Source organism: Maylandia zebra, linkage group LG12 (assembly GCF_041146795.1).
Source record: "Maylandia zebra isolate NMK-2024a linkage group LG12, Mzebra_GT3a, whole genome shotgun sequence".
NCBI classification, from domain to species: Eukaryota; Metazoa; Chordata; class Actinopteri; order Cichliformes; family Cichlidae; genus Maylandia; species Maylandia zebra.
The window spans coordinates 31,096,746-31,118,564 of NC_135178.1; the positions used below are offsets into that span (position 1 = coordinate 31,096,746).

Genomic DNA, 21,819 nt, shown 5'->3' on the forward strand with positions numbered 1-21,819 from the left:
TGAAGCAGAGAATGATTCCCCCCCAAAACAGTGCCCTGTTAAATAAACTGAGGTTAAAGGTACTTGACTGCCCAACCATGTCTACAATCTTAAACCCTATTGAACATCTGTGGGGCATCCTCAAATGGGAGGTGGAGGAGCACAAGGTCTCTAACATCTACCAGCTCCATGATGTCATAATGGAGGAGTGGAAGCGGACTCCAGTTTAGTTCCGGTTTAGACATCAATGGCTCTATGTTGAGTTATTTTGAGCAAATTTATACTGTTATACAAGCTGTACACTGACTACTTTACATTGTGTCAAAGTGTCATATCTTTAGTGTTGTACCCATGAAAACATATAATAAAATTTAAAAAATGAGAGGGGTGTACTCACTTTTGTGAGATACTGTATATAGCCACATTACATTACATCGTGTTCAGGACACCAGGATGTAGTGGTTGCTTTTTCATATTAATTTTTTTTCCTTTTCATATTCTGAACTATCGTCAAAAAAAATGGAAAATTGAGTTTTAGGACACCGCAGCACTTTAAGTAAAAACTTATTCCTGTACTTTTCAACATGTTCATACAAAGGAAATGTTTACGAAGTTTTGTCATCCAAATGTATCAGCTTGTATCAACCTCTTTCATAACATGATTTAGTGTTTTTTTTTGTTTTTCCTCATAATTCATAATAACATAATTTATGTAAAATTTTAATTTGAACCTTTTATATCTATATAACTGTTGATGGCATGGATGTATGCCTAGATTACTAAAAGAGAAACTTGTGTTACTCAGCTAAAGGCATAGAATGAATTTTCTTTTCTTAAAAAAATATACTCAACAGCCAATCAGCATTTGGTTTTTAATGTCAGATTAAATTCAGGTACATTTATGCAAATTAACACACTTGTAATTAGTTAAAGTAATCAGTGGTGATACATAAAGAATAAGATGGTGGGAAACTAAACATACATGAAAGAAAATCTCATGTAAGTAACAAATACTGCACTGGTCCCACATCTCTGTTTCAGTTCAGTCTGTTATTTAGCCTTCCTTTTCTTTTTTTCTTTCCTGACACAACACCTGTTCAAACAGAAACTGCAGGTCTTGATGAAGATGAATATGAGAAGTAGAACTATAGTGAGGAAGAAGCCCAGGACATCCAGGCTGTGATACTGGTACCAGGTGAGCTCATGGGCCTGGACCCTCAAGTGCTTGGCCCCTTTATTTCTCAGTGTGAATTCAATCCAGAATACTGCCTCTTCCAGAGCACTCATGGGTCTGTCGTGGTGGATGCTGGACAGCTGCATAGCATTTTCTTTGTACCTGTGAATGTGTATATGAATTAAAAAACATAATCTGAATTGTTACATTTTTATTATTTTTTCCTCTTTATTTATAGAATTTTTACATGTAGCTTGACATATCAGGGCTAATAAAATAAGTACCAAATGATACAAAGATATACCTCATTACAGTTCAGGCAATTACAATTTTTGAGAACTAGTGAACAGCTGATAACCAGTCCTGATCCAAACGTCCAATCCAAAAAAATAAATAAATAAATAAAAAATAGGCAAGGCTTGAGTGTAACACTCAAAACAGGAGAGAGCAGTGCAAAATAAAAAGTCCTGTATAACTGAAGTGTTGTGCAGGTAAAAAACACATGAGTTAAATACGAGGTGGATGTGTTGCCACTGTTACACAGGTCAGGAATGTCGGGGTATATTTTAGATAGTCTAGATCAGTCTTTCTCAAACTGTGGTATGCGTACCACTAGTAGTACTTGGGTTCTCTCTGGTGGTACATGGGAAAGCTCCAATTTTTTTAAGATTAAATAATGTGCCATTGTGGAGGCTCCCGACGTTTTCGGGTTGACTCCCGAGGCTCTTCTGTGAGCCGGAGTGAACCAGAAAACGTCTCTCCAACCGCGAGTCCTGTGTGAAGAGCAGCCTTTCCTTATCGCCAGCGGTCACGGCAACTACAGAGCGCTGGCAGGCTCGTTTCCCTGGGCCTTAAAACTGCAAAGATGGAACGGCACTGATGGTAAAAACACAGCCCTTTTCCGCAGTGCCACAATCCTAGCCACAATCGATGAGTTGGAGAATCCGTGGCGCGGGAGATGCCGTTGGTGAGTCGGGAACTATCACCTGGATGCCGAAGCTCTTGGTAGCCAGGAGAAGGCAACCTGCTTCTTCTGCGAGTGAATGGTAATCCTTTGCGGCCAGCAGTGGGGAGTTGGCGAGGTCACCTCGCAACGGAAACTGTCTGAGAAAGAGGAATCCAACGTCATCCGTTCCTAGCAAGGGCAGCATGCCCTCCATGAGCTTGAGAGCTGTACCATCACCCAGGCCTGAGAGAGGGAGTTTATCAGCAAGCTCTGCATCGGAGAGGGAGTAGCACCACAGCAGCAGTGCCTTGAGAGGGGTGTATTTCCCTTGGGTGGGGGGGATCACCATCATCATCATGGAGGGTCATCACACAGCGGGTGGACAGCGGATCCAGCGAGGCCACCACACGATAGTAATTCATGTTGTCAGCTGAAACGTCATGGAGAGCAAACTGAACTTCGATAAGCATGAACCACAAAGGAGGGTCGTGAAGCTATAATTCCGGCAGCTTAACCGCAACAGCAAAAGATAAAATGTACAGCTCTGCTATCACTTCCAACATAAATGAAGACTGAAAAATAAACAGCAGTGGCGTTTGTAGGGTTACTGAAGTTGGGCTAGCTGGTATATAATTATGTGCTGCACGGTGGCTAGCTGCACAGCTATGTTAGCATAACATAAACTCAGTGAAGCTGGAGTATGATAGCTAACTTTTTACAACTCGATAAAAGTTGACGCGAGAGTTCCTGATGATTAGGAACAAATTTAATCGAATAATGGCTGGATGCTGTAAACAGACCAAACTTCAGTCAGGAGAAAAACTGAGATAATCCATCCACAATCCAAGGTTAGTCATTAATATTCTGCTGCATGGGCTGGGGTGTAGTTACATCGTAAGGTTTTAAAAACTGAGCTTTAAAATGATTAGCAGTAATAAAAACCGAGAGAGGCCGACAGTGATCACTGACTGTTTTTAGGGGCTTGTTCAAAATAAATAGAACAAAATAAAAAGCATTAAAACCGCTTTAATAAATGCAGAGTAGTTTGGACCCAGAAGCAGGATTCATCAGGTAATCACTTAAAGATTGGATATCCCACCTGCTGTGAATGTTTTGATGCAGTACAGTTGTTATATTATCACTCGTCACATCTTGTTTATGAAAGTTAAAATAAATAATATTCATATAAGACATAAAATTGTCTTGTGTAAACTGTATGTAGGTGTTAAATAGGCCTATACTACTGTACTTTAATGTCGGTCATAAGCATGCTACTTTAAGAGCCATATATTTTATGAGGTGGTACCCATTGCAAAAAGTTTAGATCTTGAGAAGTGCAATCTGTACACCGTCTTAAACTGAATAAGAGAGAGTCTTGCACATGAGGACGAGGTATGAATTCTGTCAATTACTTTGTCCCAGTAATCTTTCCCAAACTTAAGGCCCAGGTCCTGTTCCCAACTTTTTTTTTTTTTTTTTGGGGGGGTTCAGTAATTGCCCCATGTCTTAATTAAGGTATTTAATAATAATAATAATGGATTGCATTTATATAGCACTTTTCGGGGCCCTCAAAGCGCTGTACAATTCCACTATTCATTCACTCTCACATTCACACACTGGTGGAGGCAAGCTACAGTTGTAGCCACAGCTGCCCTGGGGCAGACTGACAGAGGCGAGGCTGCCATATCGCGCGATGGGCTCCTCTGGCCATCACCAGTAGGCGGTAGGTGAAGTGTCTTGCCCAAGGACACAACGCCGAGACTGTCATAGCCGGGGCTCGAACCGGCAACCTTCCGGTTACAAGACGAAATGCCAACTCTTTGAGCCACGATCGCCCTTTTTTGTGTTATAAGAGCCTTACTGTGAGACTTCAGCTCAAATAATTCTTCCTACCATTGCTTAGGGGGCTGACTTGGAAACTCTGGCAAGATAGAAGATGCACAGTGTCTTATTTGACAATAGCGGAAGAAATGATACAAGTTATAATAATACAAATTATACAAAGAAGACAGGTCACTAAAGCTTAGAATAGTGTTATGTTTAAAAAAAAAATTAATCCTAAAAACATGTAATACCCATCCCTCGTGGACTCCCATATACACGAGTTCACGAGGGATGGTGGCAATAGGTGGTTGTTACAGATTGGGGCCAGAGCAGAGGCAGAGACTGAATTGAAGTGACACTTTTTTTGGATATATGGCGCCCTCCAGTGATTACTTACCTGATGATCTGAGGAAAACTATAGTGAGAGGGGCAGCCCCATTCCAATGGCAGGTTGGGTTTGTCAGGACAAATGTGTAAATGGCTGGTAGACCCAATTATTTACCATACTCTATTAGTTTTCCTTTTACATGTCTCAGACTGCTTATTTGTCATGGTTGACTGTGTGGCAGGCAGGCAGGAGTGGTGGACCCAATACGCAGGACTCTTGGAGACAGGACTTAAACTGAAAACGCAGCTTTATTGCTGGAAAAACTCCTCAAACTATGAGTCACAAAACTGAACAAAAACTTACAAACAGTGGTGCTGGAGAACTGGAACATGACAAACACACAGCATGGAGAAGGTAAGAGGATGAACAGACGTTAACGACACAACACCGAGTAGGGGAAGACACAGACACTAAATACAAGAGGTGAACGGAGCGAAGAGGAAACAGCTGGGAGACACGGCTGACGCTGATTACACTGACGAGACAGGGAGAGCACAAAGCTGAACGCACTGACATAGGACACAGAACTACAAAATAAAACAGGAAGCACACGACAGAGACACAGACGCAGACTCATAAGCAGGCATACCGAATATAACACATAGAACTCAAACAATAATAATCATCATCAACAAAACACCAGAGAAACAAAACGTTCATTCAAAATAGATCAGAACTCAGAATGCTGGGTCAATACTGACCCAGAACCGTGACATTATTGTGTTGTTTTTGTTGTTTGTTGTTGTTTTGTATCAAAAAATTCAAATAAAGAGATACATTTAAAAAAACAACAACTTTGTGGTACTTGAACTTTTATGCTCATTAGACCTTTATTACGGTGGCCCCGGTGTACAAACTCCAAAAACACTTACAAATTCCAAATATCATGCACAAACTCCAAAACACATGCAAAATCCAAAACACTTACAAAATCCAAAACACATGCAAAATCCAAAACACTTACAAAATCCAAAACACATGCAAAATCCAAAACACATGCAAAATCCAAAACACTTACAAAATCCAAAACACGTACAAAATCCAAAACACGTACAAAATCCAAAACACTTACAAACTCCAAAACACTTACAAAATCCAAAACACTTGCAAACTCCAAATCACAATGGAAGTGCTCCTGGACGCTAGGGGCAGTGTTGAGCTCGATTTGCAAAATAAACGGCAAGTTTGTTGGGCTGTATGGGACGGTATAGTCTCCGTCACACTGCCCAGGTTGCCTAGCAACCATGATACTAACCGCTGGAAACGTGTTATACAACTTTGTTTGACAGAAATGAAGGAGAACATATTTTGTTCGTTTGTTTGTTTCTGCAAGAGCTTTGTGTGATTTGATAAGTATCTGAGGCTGAGACCACAGGACAGTAAAACATGATTTTTGGGCTTCATTTCTGTACTGAACAGTCATTTAACATTAGTTAGTAAATAACAATTAGCTAATGATGTTCATGAGACTAAAGTCATATCACTTTGGTAATGTAAATATAATATGGCCAATATTATAGTTATTATATTAATCATTATTAGCTATTACAGCAGTGAACATGAACTCTGTGTCAAATACTGAGCCTCAGTACAGATTCAAGTTGCAGTTATTTATGTCTTATCACCTTAAATCTTCACTCAAAGACAAGTATCTTTGACAGTGCATATATAGGTGTATCATATATGCTTCAGGAAAATCTGCATATATATGCATATATATGCTTCAGGAAAAACTGAACAGGATGGAGGTGGACCCCTGCCTGGTCGCTTGGATCTCCGACTACCTCACCGACAGACCACAGTACGTCAGGCTGAAGGACATCACGTCTGACACAGTGGTCAGCAGCACAGGAGCACCACAGGGAACTGTGCTGTCCCCTCTTCTCTTCACCCTGTACACCTCTGACTTCTGCTACAACTCTGAATTATGCCACATTCAGAAGTTTGCAGACGACACAGCCATCATGGGGTGTATCTGGGATGATCAGGAAGAGGAGTACAGAAGTCTGGTGAGGAACTTTGTCGCATGGAGTCACACAAACCACCTGCAACTCAACACCTCAAAGACTAAGGAACTGGTTGTGGACTTCGGGAGGTCTAGAGCAGGTCCACTGCCGGTTCAGATAGAGGGGGAGGAGGTGGAGGTGGTCAACAAGTACAAGTACCTCGGGCTGTGGGTGGACAATAAACTGGACTGGTCATGCAACACAGAGCACCTGTACAAAAAAGCCCAAAGCCGACTGTACTTCCTCAGGAGGCTGAGGTCTTTTAACATCTGCAGGAAGCTCCTGAGGATGTTTTACCAGTCGGTGGTTGCTGGAGTACTTTTCTATGCTGTGGTGTGCTGGGGGAGCAGCACAGCAAAGAAGGACTCATCCAGGCTGGAAAAACTGATCAGGAGGGCTAGCTCTGTGGTCGGCATGAAGCTGGACACTCTGGTGACAGTGGCAGAGAAAAGGACATTAAAGAAACTGATGGACATTATGGACAATGCCAGGCATCCTCTGCACACGGCCATTAACAACCAGAAGAGTCTGTTCAGTGACAGGTTGCTTCTCCCCAAGACAAGAACTAACAGACTTAAAAACTCCTTTGTCCCACACGCCATCAGACTGTTTAACTCCTCTCTGGAGGGGAGAGGGAGGGGAAACAGGAGGACAAAGGAGGGGGGAACAACTAAGCTGTAGTGCCTCTTCACCTCACTGTGCAATACCTTTTGTGCAATACTTTTGTAAATAGTCAACAGTGCAATAGACCTCAATACTTGAAATGTGCAATTCATTCACTTGTATTTTTATTTTTTATTCCTATTTATTCTATTTATCCCCTTCGTATATTTTATTTATATTGTCTCTGTATTTATATATGTGTGTGTGTGTGTGTGTGTGTGTGTATATATATATATATATATATATATATATATATATATATATATATATATATATATATATATATATATATATATATATTGTCTCTGTATTTATATATGTGTGTGTGTGTGTGTGTGTGTGTGTGTGTGATATATATATATATATATATATATATATATATATATATATATATATAATATTCTGTAACTCTGTAACTTCTGTCGGTGCTGTGCTTTTTTGGAAATCGAATTTCCCAGAGGAACCCACCCGAGGGATTAATAAAGTTCTATCTAATCTAATCTAATCTAATCTAATCTAATCTATATAAGAGACAAATGTTGTTCCTTCAGTATGTTGGCATTACTAAATTTGGCTCATTGTTTACATATATTTATAAAAAGAAAATGTACGAGCTGTGAAAACTGTTTCTGATAGAATGAAGAGTAGACTGACATATTAAATATTCCTTTATGGACCATGACCATGTCATAACTGCTTTAAGTCATACAGAATAGATATCAGAGCCTTAAACAGGCTGACTTCTGCTAAATGGGTCAAACTGGGCAGAAAGTATACAAACACATAACATCCTTATAGAATATGATGTAACAATATAGATCAACTTACCTCAGAATATATAAAGCATATAAACAATTACAGCAATATGATGCAACAAACACAGCAGTACTACTAATCCAAAATACTCAAAGCTTCATAGAACTGGAACAAACATTTATTTTTAGGTCCATTCTGCTGCAGATACATACTTTAGGTTTCTGAACATTAAACTTGTTGCTGCCTTTCATGGTGTGTAACTTGAAGGCCCTGAGTACTTTCTCCCACACTGAAAACACTGGAATGATAAAATTATTTGAACATAACCTAATAAGACTGATTTAGGACAGACAATTAGTTATGTTAAACTTTTCTAGCAGTCCTTCACAAACAGGGAACAGTCTGTCTATTATCTCCATCTGTCAGCTGCTGCTGGCTCTTCTTCCTCCTCTTCCTCACACACTGCTGAGTTTGTCCTGGTGGATCATCAGGGGTGGAAAGCCTCACAGATGATGTGCAGCAGTGGGTCCCTCAGTCTGTCCTCACTCTGGACACTTGCAGTTGTCACACATGGAAATCAAATGTGTGATAAGCTGCAGGATTCAAACACAAGTGTAACTTATAACTACATGTTCATACTTTTATTACACAACCAGAGAGAAAGAAAAAGAGAGAGAGTGCAGGACGGACAGATAGGTGACAGTCTCAGGTGTATACACTGCTACAAAACAGCACAAGAGAAGGAGGATTTAGTATTTGTGTTATTACAGTGGTAAACAAGAAGAGTTCCCAGATGGTGCAGTGGACACATGTGTGACTCCTGTGATTAAAGCATCTTTCTTTCAGCTTAACGAGTGAACCGTCAGCTCGTTCAAACACACGTTAAAGTGCGTTTGGCTCGACACCACCGAACAGAGGCAGCAATACAACATAGCTAACATTAACAGTGCAGTGAATCCTGCTTGTGCCGTGATATTCAGGACTACAAACCGAGCAGCATCACTGACTTTCAGCTTGTTGTGTTTGTGGATATATGACTGACTTTAATTATCCATAAAATCATCACATTCTCTGTAAGATTAAAGTCAACTATTGAACAGCGTATATTTTGAAGTAAAGGCTTTAAAACCAAGTTAGTACAAACATCGCTAATGTCACATAACTTTCCCGACATGTGGCCAACAGTAATGTTTTAATGTTCTCCATTATAAAAACATTCGCGCATAAATAAGTGACATAATATTCAGTACTTACTTCTGAAAGTTTACTCTTCGGCCGCTCCGCTTCCGCCGTTTTTTTCGACAAAATTATCCACACCGACTGCCACGCTATGAAGTCTGGGATATGTTGGGCCATGAAGGCTACACCAAAATCCTTAAAATTCAGGGAAATGAAGGACGCATTTGAGGGCCGCATTTTGAGCAGCCTTTGAACTGGGACAGCCTTCGTCGTGTCGCTGTGACGTAATCGGCCTTTAAGGCTGCAGACCCTGAATTGGTATACAGCCCAAATCCGGTCATTGGTACTTCCTGGCTTGTGTAGTTACTAGGTAAAAGAAAGCTCAACACTGCCCCTAGCGTCCTGGAGCATTTCCGTTGTGTTTTGGAATTTGCATGTGTTTTGGATTTTGTAAGTGTTTTGGATTTTGTATGTTTTGGAGTTTGCATGTGTTTTGGAGTTTGCATGTGTTTTGGAGTTTGCATGTGTTTTGGATTTTGTTAGTGTTTTGGATTTTGTAAGTGTTTTGGATTTTGTACGTGTTTTGGATTTTGTACGTGTTTTGGATTTTGTAAGTGTTTTGGATTTTGTACGTGCTTTGTCTCTAGGGGCCACCGTACTTTATGATATGCTGTAAATCTGTCTTTTGAATTCTCCTATGAAGCAGAAAAACAATAGTTTGTACATAAAATATAGAAGTTGGCACTGTGACATCAACCACTGATTAGTGAAATCTTGTTTTGAAGTGTGAACCTGAGCATGGCCCTGAGAACCCAAGGGCATGTACATTCAGTGACTTGTGATTACTGTCTTTATCATCTTTCTATGTAAAGCTCTCAATTTCAGGCTCTGTGTGCGCTCACACAAAAAGAGGTGTTTTATGGGACATGTGACTCTGCTTCTGTATGAAATGATCCCTTTCATTGCCACCTAGTCCAGTCAGAGATGCTATCAGATGATGATAAAATTCTTAAAATTAATCTCTAAAGAACATAAAACTGCAAGAATAAACAGTTAAATGAGGCGAGAGATTAATGGTACAGAAAATCATTAATCTTGAAATTTATTGTAAAGAGCCCTCAACTCCAGTTAATAATTTAATCACTTTGTGCAGTCTCGGTGCTGCTGTTTATTTCTAAGGAGATGGCTGCACGTTAGAGCTTAAACTCCAAACGTTAAATGTCATGGTCTCAAAGCCTAATAAGAGACATGGAAATAACTTTAGTTTGTTGCAGATTTAAGTGAAACGAATTTGATTGTGTGAATGGGTATTCTTGGTGTGTGTTCTACTATTCCATCACTGTAAAAGAGGTTTAACAGCAAATTAAAACAAAGTACAAAAGGGTTGCTAAAACTTTTTAACACGACCAGCGTATAAGTACCCTGCACTTATGTGCAATTTGCAGGCAACAATTTAGGTTTTTGCAAGAAACAATAAAACAAGTACAATGGAAATATCCTGTGCTTTCTGGGGCATGGGTTGTGTTATGGTGTAACTAAAAAATGTTGCACAAAAAATTGCACTTAATTACAGGGTACTTGTAGTCTAACAATGTAATTATTTTATTATTTCCTGCAAAAACCTGACTTGGTACAAAACATTACATGTAATTAAAGGCTACTTGTGCCTTAGTTGTGGGTGCTACATTCATTGTAATTGTTTCATTGTTTCGCTGGTGACTCCATAATATGGTTTGCATTCCAGAAAGTACAGGGTACTTACAGTGTACTTCTTTCATTATATCCTGCAAAAACCTGACTTGACACAAAATGCACGTAAGTACAGCGTACTTGCACCATATTTGTAGTTTGTGTTATAAAGTGTTGCCAGAACATTTAAACCTTTTTTTTGTCTTGCTAAATTAATACATGCACATTCCAGTGACAATAAAGGGCTCAGTGGTTTTAGTAAGGTACAGCATAACAACTTACATTTATGGAAAAAAAAAAAGCCTCGCAAAGGCTCTGTAAAGCACCCCAAAACATGCTGCAAATCAATTAAAAAAAATAAATAAACGAATGAGAAACCAAGACCAGATTGTGTTCAGTGTAGGTTGATCACTGTGACTTGAAATTGCAAATAATTCTGGTTTAAGGTATGTTATGCTTGGCCTTCATACTTTTCATACTCTTGAGCCCACACTCATCTTTGCTATAAAATCTATACTTTCAAATCCTAATCCAAAGTATACAGATAGTTCAAAGAACTCACGATTTGTAGTTGATGACTGTGTTGATTGCGTCTCTAAGACCTTCAGACGTCATGAAGTTCAAGTTGAGAATAACTGCAGCTCCTTTTTCTTTCATATGGACCATGTTGTCTGGCTGGTCAGCAAACATGGGGATGCCCACAATGGGAACGCCATGGTAGATGGCTTCATAAATCCCGTTTGTGCCTCCATGGGTGATGAAAGCTCTAGCTTTAGGGTGACCTAAGACATGTCAAATAACCATGAAACATCTGGAGTAAGTTTTTCACACTTGGACAGCAAAAAGGTTTCACTAAACCTGGACAAGTACTTAGCTTTAGTTTTAAGGTGACATAAGACATGCCAAATAACCATTAAACAAACCATTAAACATTTAATTACTTATTACACACTTGGACTACTTGGGAATGTCAATATATGTGAAGAAGTGATTTAAGTTGAAATTTAACTTGCCAGATGTCCAGACATCTGTTAAAGTGGAACAGCTTTGAGAAAATGAACTAAACAAAGTAGTTTAGCGCAGCGTGCAACTTGTAATCATGATTTCATCTGTGAGAAAATCATATTTCATTCAGTTCTCCTTGTTTTTAATATAACAAATGCTCACAGCCTCCAATAAAACATTTAGTGTTGAATGTGGCAAAATAAGCTCTAGGCTTTTAAAAACTTTTGTAGAAAAAATTATGTTCAGTGTGCAGTGAAAATTTGCCATCGTTGTGGAATCTGTTTTCACTAAGATAAGTTTTGATGGAATCAATGTTTCTATACTGCCCATCATCTATTGATCCGTTATTCATCTGTGATTGGTACCCACATTACTTACCCAGGAGGTCATTCTGAGGGATCCAGTCATATATTTTAGTGTTGCCACCCAAAGTTTCTGGCTTTTCTCCTCTATATCTCCACAGCACCTATAAACAGTAAGATATTTGCTAACATGATTGGGGGGGGGTTTGTATGCTAGTTTTATATTGTAATGCAATTTTTCAAGACTTGAAGGGTAGGGGACATCTCAAGACTTGTCATTAGAAATCATCAGACAAACAACAGACAAACAGACAAAATCTGACTTTTCGCAGGAAAAACTGAGTGATGTAAAATTTGAGATGGTAGAAATGGTAGTTTTGGTAGTCCTAGTAGTCTAAGGTGACCATATTTTGATTTCCAAAAAAGAGGACACTTGTCCTTAAAGAAAACTTAACTTTTGTGGGATCTGAGCGAGGCCTGAAGCTATCATGTTTGCCTTCTCCTTGGTGACGTTGTTGATCATGGATCCTAAAGTGAAGATCACAATGCCATCATCTCCAGAACTCTGCACAAATTCCTCCAGATCCTGTAACAAGTCGAATATTATCCCACTACCAACAGCCAGCTGTTTTTGCATTTTTTTTCAACATTTTGATGGCTTCACTGCTCCTGGCAGGAATATTCTGTGATGTAATGATTAATCAGATTGTAATAGTTGAGTGTCCTTACCTCTGGTAAAGGTTTAGCAGGTCTGCAGTGGATCCCACCAACATATTTGAAGTTGGGGAGGAAAGGACGAGGGAATTCAAAATCCCAGTAGGTTCGGATTAACCAGATGTCTGCTTTACTCATCAACTCACAGGCACTGGTGGGAGTTCCTGTTGCAATGCATAAGTAAAGGACATATCACCAATAGTTCATACAAGGCATATTTTCTTAATCAGATCTGATGGTATATTTAAAAAACTGCGTTTAAATCTTTAGCAAGTTTTAAATAGTTTTATAAATCAGTGCTTTACGCCTATTTGCTCACCTTTGACATCAGAGTAATATCTGTCTAATACGTTCCAAAAAGTGTGATCAATCATGATGTCTTGGAGAGTGTAGAAGAGAAAGTTCCACACTCTCTCTGAGAAGTCCATCTTATCTGTGAGTTTGCTCATAGCACCGGGAACAAAGGATGGTGGAGCAGGCATCTGACCACAATGCCTCTCCCAGTTATTAGCTAAGGAGAAGCGCAAGGAGAAGACGAGTGGGATCCCCAAAATATCTGCTACCAAGTCACTGCCAGGGTAGAGGGGGTCAGCCAAGAGAAGGTCGTACTTTCCTTCTTTCAATTTCTTCATGGCGGCTTCTGATTTCACCACACCGTCCAAATACTGGATAGAAAACTGCAGGTCAGTTTTCATTATGTCAATGAATCTGATGTAGAGCTCCAAGTAGTTCATATAATCAATCTCGTATATGGAGAATCGGAGGAACTCTTCTAGAAACTCTTCCATAGCCTCCAATGAGAAAGAGACGTTGAAGGGCTCATAGTGAAAGCGGGAAGGTTCATTGGTGTTCATGTACATTGACGAGCTCGGGGTCAGTACAGTCACCTGGTGTCCTCTGTCAACCAGCGTCTCCAGAACAGGCTTCATGTTTATCCAGTGGCTGCCTTCGGTGTACACACCAAAATATTTCCTCCATTTGCACACGATGTTGCACAAAGTACCAGCAGGATGCAGGCAGAGAGACGCAGATCCATGGTGTCTGAATGTCAGCAGGAAAACTACCCGTGGTCTGATTCTTTGGTGAAAGTATATCAGGAAAGATAATTATTAACTCAATAAATCTGAACTCTGACTCATATCTGTCTGTGCTATCACAATGGGTTAAAAGGTAGTCACAGTAAAGTTGACTGTACTGAGAAACAAGACTGATTTCTAACCTAGTACCCTAGGGTGGCTGCGGATGACCCAGGTCTTTCTCTGTCTGCCTCTGGTTCCGGGAGGCATTATTAATTAAGTATAATATTAAGTATATCTTGTGACACATGCACAACACAGCAGGATTGTTGATGTGTGTAGGATTGCTGTATGACACTTCAGCTCACCTCATTATATACTCTATCTTTAACTCTTGTGCCCATGGGCTTTATGTCAGAACTTGTTGGTGTGGAAAAAGATGTCTGAAGTTTGATTTTTGTTTTAATCAGTTTGCAATGAAAACATATGTTTACCTTTGTAGTTTTAAACCATTCATGGTTTGGAGTTATCCAGAGTAACGGTCAACTCGAGTCAGCTAATTCTATATGACACCTTGGATTAAACCTGAAAATGATGTCATTGACTATAGCACCAGGTAATGTGATAATATACCCCTCATCTTTCTCTGTGCACTACATAAACTATACCAACTCGCTCTGTCACTACAGAAGTGTGGCAGAAGTCTGAAAATCTTTCTGTCTATTGAAAATTTGGTCAACACCAAGTGCAAGGTTTAGTCAGTATTTCAAAGATGGTAAGGTTTTGCTTTATAACGCATATTATGCAGCTCTGCTTAGAACCCGTGTGACAACTTACTTGGCCAGATTTTCAGGTGTTAGTGAGGAGGGTGTGAAGGGTCACCATGGTTCTCTAAGAGATGTCCAGGAGATGCTGTTGGGCTTCAGAAATGCTGACACGATTCTAATTGGACACTGCCTGGAAAAAGACCTCTGTTTACTCAAGGTGACTTCTTCACTTCCTTTTTTAAAAATGTATTCTTTTTTCTTTTTAAGTTTTTCACAGCTTATTTCACATCTTCCAGTTGCAGTCCTCAGTAGACTTTAATGTGCAAATAATTAACACAAAATCATCTGGATGTCTGTTTTGAACCAGAACCATGGAAGGCGTTTGTAAAATAAAGTACAAAACATCTGATTGGTTGTGAACATACCATTTGGGACCTTTTTGTTTTTTGTTACACTTATTTTTTTAAATGTTATGTTTTCTATTTATCATATACTCAAAGTATTCAACAGGATTCGCCTAGAAATTTTGCAGCTTATACAAGTTCACGGCAACGGGTATTGAATCCCAATAATCAGACCCCTATGAGCAGCACATGGGGACTGCAAGGACTTCCTTTGTCTTTTTAGATTAATCAATGAAAGATTTTTAAAACACGCATTTTTACCCCAGTGCCCTCAGCATTAAGGTCAGAGGTCAGCTGTTGTGAAAATACAAAAATGTTAGCTATACAAACTTCTGAGGCATTCGATTTGATGAGATACTATACACCACTGTGTCTTCTTAAAAAACTACCAGTTTTAGAACACCCCAATTATTCCAGTTTTCTATTGAAAATCATGCTGTTTAATGTCACATTGCAGTCTGAAATGAAAGCATAGTAGAAACAAACAATTGAAGTCAAAAAGAGATCAAGGGAAACCTTTCTTCCTTTTTTTTTTAACCTTTGGCAGTTCAACACTTACCTTTGTACCATTTCAACCTATTCATTGGATTTGAATTACATAAATTGGAATAAATAGCTGGACAATTGAGGTGTTTCAAAACTTTTGATGGGTAGTGTCCCATATAGAAAAGATATATATAAATCTTATAAAGTTTGTATCTGTCTTGTGTGAAACTTGTATGAAAAGCATACAAGAGTGAAAACAGATATAAGATGCCTTGAAAAATTATATAAATGAAACTTGTATGTTTTGGATACTTACTAAACCAATATAACATATAAATCATAAGTTTTTACTATTTCTTTTCCATATGGTGTATTTCAAACACATAGTTGACAGAGACCAACAGATATTGAAAATTCGTCATGGTCTGCTTGTCTTGTCTTGTATACCCTGAATTTAATTTGTCATAAGTCATTTTTGGACAAAAGGGTTGAAATGTCATGATACAGTAATCTCACTTTATTTCTCTCTGATGTCCTCTAAAAGTATTTTATTTTTTCCATCTTAATTATACTATTTGTAATTACCTGAACCAAATTTTTATCTAAAGCTTTTACCACCAGGTGGCAGCACATTACCGTAAAGTCTCAGTGTAATGTAACTACCAATCCCTGTCTTGAAGTAGAAATAAAAAGTCACTATTTGCTGTGACCTAATTAAGCAAATCACATACAGCAATTGTTTTGTATATAAAGTCTCTCACAAAAAGCTACCTTAGAAAACATATATGAACAGTTATTAACAGGTAGCAGTCAAAAAAGATCTATTATTCAAGGATCATTGATTCATTTTATTCTTGAAGAGCTGTGTGCAGTGATGGAAAGCTGCTCCAGTGTTATTTTCTCCTGAACTGAACATGGTGTCGTTCTGGGAGGATCTAGTGGTGATGACGGGGCTACCATAAAGGTGTTTCATCCACTGTTTGCTGTCCCTTTGAATAGAAGGCCAGTACTTCTTCTGACTCTCCATTATATTTCCTACACCTTTCAGGGCAGAGAGCATGCTACATTGAGTCACTCACCAATAAAAGATTATTTTTATACCCCTTAGTTTGTGGCCATGACACTGCAGAAGATGCTACTGCCTGTATGGAGCTGATGTTGTGGAAAGTCAAAGAAGATGGAAAATTGAAAAAATGATGGAAATAAAATTATTCCTGTACAGTTCATGTGGGGGGAGGGGGAACAAATACTAGCTGTGATTCAAATGTATTATTTTGTGTAAACCTCGTTCAGGACACGGAGGGCAGTTTGTTTTTTGTTAATATAAATGGTAAATGGCCTGTATTTGTATAGCGCTTTACTAGTCCCTAAGGACCCCAAAGCGCTTTACACATCCATTCATCCACCCCTTCACGCACACATTCACACACTGGTGATGGCAAACTACATTGTAGCCACAGCCACCCTGGGGCGCACTGACAGGGGCGAGGCTGCCGGACATTGGCGCCACCTGGCCCTCTGACCACCACCAGTAGGCAACGGGTGAAGCGTCTTGCCCAAAGACACAAACACCGAAACTGTCCCAGCCAGGGCTCGAACCGGCAACCTTCCAATTACAAGATGACCTCCCAACTCTTGAGCCACAATCACATTAACATTTATGTTAATGAGTTCTGTATGTTAAAGTTCAATTTGGAGCCCATCTTCGATATTTGTATAAATGTTGACCACATGTAGTGCCAAGAGGACCCACAGTGGTGACTTTTCATGAGCAGTACTCAAGTAAAGGCATAGAATGAATTTTGTGTTTTCCTTTCTTAAAAAAGCAAAACTCAACAGCCAATCAGCATTCTGTTTTTAATGTGAGATTAACTTCAGGTACACTTCTGCAAATCGGTACACCTGTCTTCAGTTAAAGTAATCAGTGGTGATGCATAAAGAATAAGATGGTGGGAAACTCAACATACATGAAAGAAAGTCTCATGTAGGTAACAAATATTGCCCCGGCACAACACACTCAGCACCTTTTTCAGTTGTTATTCAGCCTTCCTTTTGGTCTTTCCTCTCCTGACACAGCACCTGTGCAGACAGAAACTGCAGGTCTTTATGAAGATGAATATGAGGAGTAGAGCTATAGTGAGGATGAAGCCCAAGACATCCAGGCTGTGATACTGGTACCAGGTGAGCTCATGGGCCTGGACCCTCAAGTGCTTGGCCCCTTTGTTTTTCAGTGTGAACTCGATCCAGAATACTGCCTCTTCCAAAGCACTCATGGGTCTGTCGTGGTGGATGCTGGACAACCGCATAGCATTTTCTTTGTACCTGTGAATGTGAATATAAATGAGAAAAAAAATTGTAAAAATGAATATCATGCAGTATTAATCAAAAAGCTATGAGACCATAAAAAATTGTTTACACAGGTCATTAAAGTTCAGCTCAGCAAGGCTTTCTTGTGTTAGCTGGCTCCAAGAAAAAGGGGTTCAAGGTAAATTCTTCACGTTTCATACTCTGACCCTGCTACATTTTTTCCCTTTAAAGCCTGTTTCCAGTGCCTAATTTAAAGTGCAGATAGTTCAGAGAACTCACGATTTATCATCGATGACTGTGTTGACTGCATCTCTTAGATCCTCAGCTGTCACGTAGTTCAAATTGAGAATAACTGCAGCTCCTTTTTCCTTCATATGGATCATGTTGTCTGGCTGGTCAAGAAACATGGGTATGCCCACCATGGGTACTCCGTGGTAGATGGCTTCATAAATCCCATTTGTGCCTCCATGAGTGATGAAAGCTCTAGTTTTAGGGTGACCTAACACATGCCAAATAACCATGTGACATTGAAAGTTAGTTTTTCACGTGAACAACAGGAGAATTTCAATAACCCGGCATAAGTGCTGAGTTGAAATTGATTTGCACGTTCTAATACTTATGTGCATTCAACTAATCTTTTAGTGCAACAGATTAGATTTGCACAGGGTGTCTGTTAGAAAAGTATAATTGATCAATTTTTCCTTTTGTTAATAAACAGAATGCTCACAGCTTGCATTTCATGTTGAATGTGCGTTTAATTTATGTCATTGCAGTTTTAAGAAAATCTGTGTTTAGTGCCAAGTTTACGTACCCAGGAGGTCGTTCTGAGGGATCCAGTCATATATTCTAGTGTTGGCACTCAAGGTTTCTGGTTTTTCTCCTATGTACCTCCACACCACCTATAAAAGGTAACATATTTCTTAGCTTACATGATTTGTTTGTTTTCTGTTGTAGTATACTTACAGCCACACTTTAGGCAATATATCACAAAATATTATGGGAAAATAAAACTGCAGTATGTGTTTCTAGTCAGCTGTTTTCTACCTGTCATCTAAAGCTGCATAATCTGAGTGATTTGGGTATAAAACTCTTTGAATGCTAATTTTAGATTTTATTTTAAAGTTAGATTTATATATGTATTTACAAGATTGATGCAAGTTTTTTTTTCTTTTTACCTGTTTACTGAAACCTGTTCTATTTGTAGTTATATCATTTACATCGACATAATCTGTAGACTCTCAGATAGGTATCTACATTCAAATTGGATGAAGGTTTTAGGAGTGTTTAGCTCCTTAACATGTGCCATGCTCTTTTTTTAAGGGGACCAAAAGTAATTGGACTAAAGGGCCATTTCATCATGAGGTGTGGGCAATTCCTTTGTTATGTCATTATCAATTAAGCAGATAAAAGGCCTGGAGTTAAATTTAAGGGTGGTGCTTGCATTTAGAAGATTTTGCTGTGAACAGTCAAAGGAATTGTCACGGTCCCGGTGTCTCTCTGGCTGGCCCACACTGGTTACAGGTTGGGTTTTTGTTTCTCTCTCTCTTTCCTCCCTACTGTCTCCTGCTTGCCTGGGCAGAGTTCAGAGTTACTGGGCTCTTGCCTTTGGCTCGCACCTTTCACACCTGGGTTTATTGCCACCACCTCCTGCTGATCTGTCCTGATCACTCTGGCGCTATTTAAGGGTAGGGTTCTGAGCACCTCATTGCTGAAACGTTGAACCCGCATAGTTCATGCTCTCTGCTCTGTTTTAAAGTTGTCTGTCTTTAACTAACCGTTGTTTCTTTAAATAGATTTCCCGGACCTGTTGGTGGACCCTTCCTGAGATTCCTGTGTGTGGCAGCGTGAGTGGAATTTGAGAGTGAGCGGTCGAAGAGGAGCGAGTGTGAGTGGAGTTTGAGCGGCAGTGAGTGATGGATGTAAAATTGGAGATGGCTGATTCGCACAAACATGCAGCCTAAAATGTCCAAAGTCTGCAATCTCATTAAAACATGTAGTTTTGGTAGTTCTGGTAGTCAGAAGTAGAGCACTCTGAAACATGAAAAACGACTCCATGCTTTGCAGAAAATTAATTACAGCTGAAACAAAGATTATCCTCTGACCTTTTGTGGGATCTGAGCGAGGCCTGAGGCTATCATGTTTGCCTTCTTCTTGGTGACGTTGTAGATTACGGATCCTAAAGTGAAGATCACAATGCCATCATCTCCAGAACTCTGCACAAATTCCTCCAGATCCTGTAACAAGTCGAATATTATCCCACAGCCAACAACCAGCTGTTTTTTTTAAAATTATTTTTGTTCAACATTTTGATGGTTTCACTGCTCCTGGCACAATTATTCTGTAATGATTAATTAGATGGTAATAGTTGAGTGTCCTTACCTCCGGTAAAGGTTTAGCAGGTCTGCAGTGGATCCCACCAACATATTTGAAGTTGGGGAGGAAAGGACGAGGGAATTCAAAATCCCAGTAGGTTCGGATTAACCAGATATCTGCTTTACTCATCAACTCACAGGCACTGGTGGGAGTTCCTGTTGCAATGCATAAGTAATGGACATCAATGTATCACCAATAGTTTATACAAGGCATCATATTTTCTTAATCAGATCTGATGGGATATTAAAACACTGCGTTTGCATTATTAGCAGATTTCAAATAGTTTTTTTTAAATCAGCCTATTTGCTCACCTTTGACATCAGAGTAATATCTGTCTAATACGTTCCAAAAACATTAACATATCACCAATAGTTTATGCAAGAGATCATATTTTCTTAATCAGAAAATTTTAAAACACTGTGTGTACATTATTAGCAAATTTTAAATATTTTTTAAATCAGTGCTTACGCCTATTTGCTCACCTTTGACATCAGAGTAATAGCTGTCTAATACGTTCCAAAAAGTGTGATCAATCACGATGTCTTGGAGAGCGTAGAAGAGATAGTTCCACACTCTCTCTGAGAAGTCCATCTTATCTGTGAGTTTGCTCATGGCACCGGGAACAAAGGATGGTGGAGCAGGCATCTGACCACAATGCCTCTCCCAGTTATTAGCTAAGGAGAAGCGCAAGGAGAAGATGAGTGGGATCCCCAAAATATCTGCTACTAAGTCACTGCCAGCTTTCCAGGGGTCAGCCAAGAGAAGGTCATAATTTCCCTCTTTCAACTTCTTCATAATGGCTTCTGATTTCACCACACCGTCCAAATACTGGATATTGTACTGAAGGTTTGTCTTTGAAATGTTAATGTATCTGATGTAGATCTTCCAGTAATTCATATAATCAATCTCGTATATGGAGAATTGGAGGAAGTCTTCTAGAAGCTTCTTATAAGCCTCCAATGAGAAAGAGACATTGAAGGGCTCATAGTGAAAGCGGGTGGGTTCATTGGTGTTCATGTATACTGACGAGCTCGGAATCAGTACAGTTACCTGGTGTCCCCTGTCAACCAGCGTCTCCAGAACAGGTTTCATGTTTATCCAGTGGCTGGCATCGGCGTACCACACCAAAATATTTCCTCCATTTGCACACGATGTTGCACAAAGTACCAGCAGGACGCAGGCAGAGAGACGCAGCTCCATGGTGTCTGAATGTCAGCAGGATAACCAGCTGTGGTCTGATCCTTTGTAGAAGTATCACAGGAAAGATAATTATTAACTCAAAGGTAAACTTCACGTTTATGGGAATAAAGTTTATTGGAATAAAGTTCATGGGAATAAAGTTGACAGGACTGAAAAAAGCAGGACTGAACCGGTATGAAAAATCCACTAAGAAATTATTAAAAATGTCAGAGCTCGACGTTATCGTTAGTCGGGTAGAGACGGAGTGAAGTAATGCAAAACAATGGTCATTTCAACTGTATAGGCTTGTACACTGTTGCATAATCTGAGGAGGACCAAAATATTTCCCCCGTTTGCACTCCATATCACACAAAGTACCAACAGGATGCAGGCAGAGAGATGCAGCTCCATGGTGTCTGAATGTCAGCAGGATCATCAGCTGTGGTCTGATCCTTTGGTGAAAGTATTTTATGAAAGATAATTCTGAACTCAGTTAAGATGAACATTTACTCAATTCTGTCTGTGATTGTGTCTCTGAAGGTTCTCAGTCATCCAGGTCATCGTAGTCAAAGGAGCTTGCAAAGAAAAGTGTCTGGACTTCTTTAAGTTGCTTGAAGACGTTTCACCTCTCATCCAAAGAAGCTTCTTCCATTCTAAGGTCA

General features: G+C 39.5%; 1 protein-coding gene and 1 long non-coding RNA gene across 4 annotated transcripts; one reads left to right on the top strand and one right to left on the bottom strand.

Annotated features, from left to right (window-relative positions):
- Positions 1 to 1,029: 1,029 nt before the first annotated feature.
- LOC101470424 (UDP-glucuronosyltransferase 2A2) lies at positions 1,030 to 21,213 on the bottom strand. Of its 3 annotated transcripts, XM_076891084.1 has the most exons (8): positions 20,461 to 21,213; positions 17,500 to 17,508; positions 12,945 to 13,571; positions 12,641 to 12,789; positions 12,366 to 12,497; positions 11,988 to 12,075; positions 11,167 to 11,386; positions 1,030 to 1,315 (listed from the first exon to the last, which is right to left on the bottom strand). In XM_076891084.1, exons 1-8 carry the CDS (start codon positions 21,176 to 21,178, stop codon positions 1,030 to 1,032), a joined length of 2,229 nt encoding a protein of 742 aa, XP_076747199.1. In that variant the 5' UTR covers positions 21,179 to 21,213. The 3 variants fall into 3 exon arrangements, with proteins under 3 accessions (XP_076747199.1, XP_024660174.2, XP_024660175.2); XM_024804406.2 differs by lacking the exons at positions 1,030 to 1,315; positions 11,167 to 11,386; positions 11,988 to 12,075; ... (1 more) ...; positions 12,641 to 12,789; positions 12,945 to 13,571 and adding exons at positions 17,885 to 18,104; positions 18,417 to 18,504; positions 19,708 to 19,839; positions 19,985 to 20,133 and having other exon boundaries at positions 17,142 to 17,620; XM_024804407.2 differs by lacking the exons at positions 1,030 to 1,315; positions 11,167 to 11,386; positions 11,988 to 12,075; ... (2 more) ...; positions 12,945 to 13,571; positions 20,461 to 21,213 and adding exons at positions 17,885 to 18,104; positions 18,417 to 18,504; positions 19,708 to 19,839; positions 19,985 to 20,133; positions 20,290 to 20,348 and having other exon boundaries at positions 17,142 to 17,620.
- LOC143421514 (uncharacterized) lies at positions 17,372 to 19,557 on the top strand. Its single transcript, XR_013101189.1, has 4 exons — positions 17,372 to 17,479; positions 18,379 to 18,513; positions 18,926 to 18,967; positions 19,399 to 19,557. It is a non-coding gene; the product is annotated as an uncharacterized LOC143421514 (long non-coding RNA).
- Positions 21,214 to 21,819: the final 606 nt, after the last annotated feature.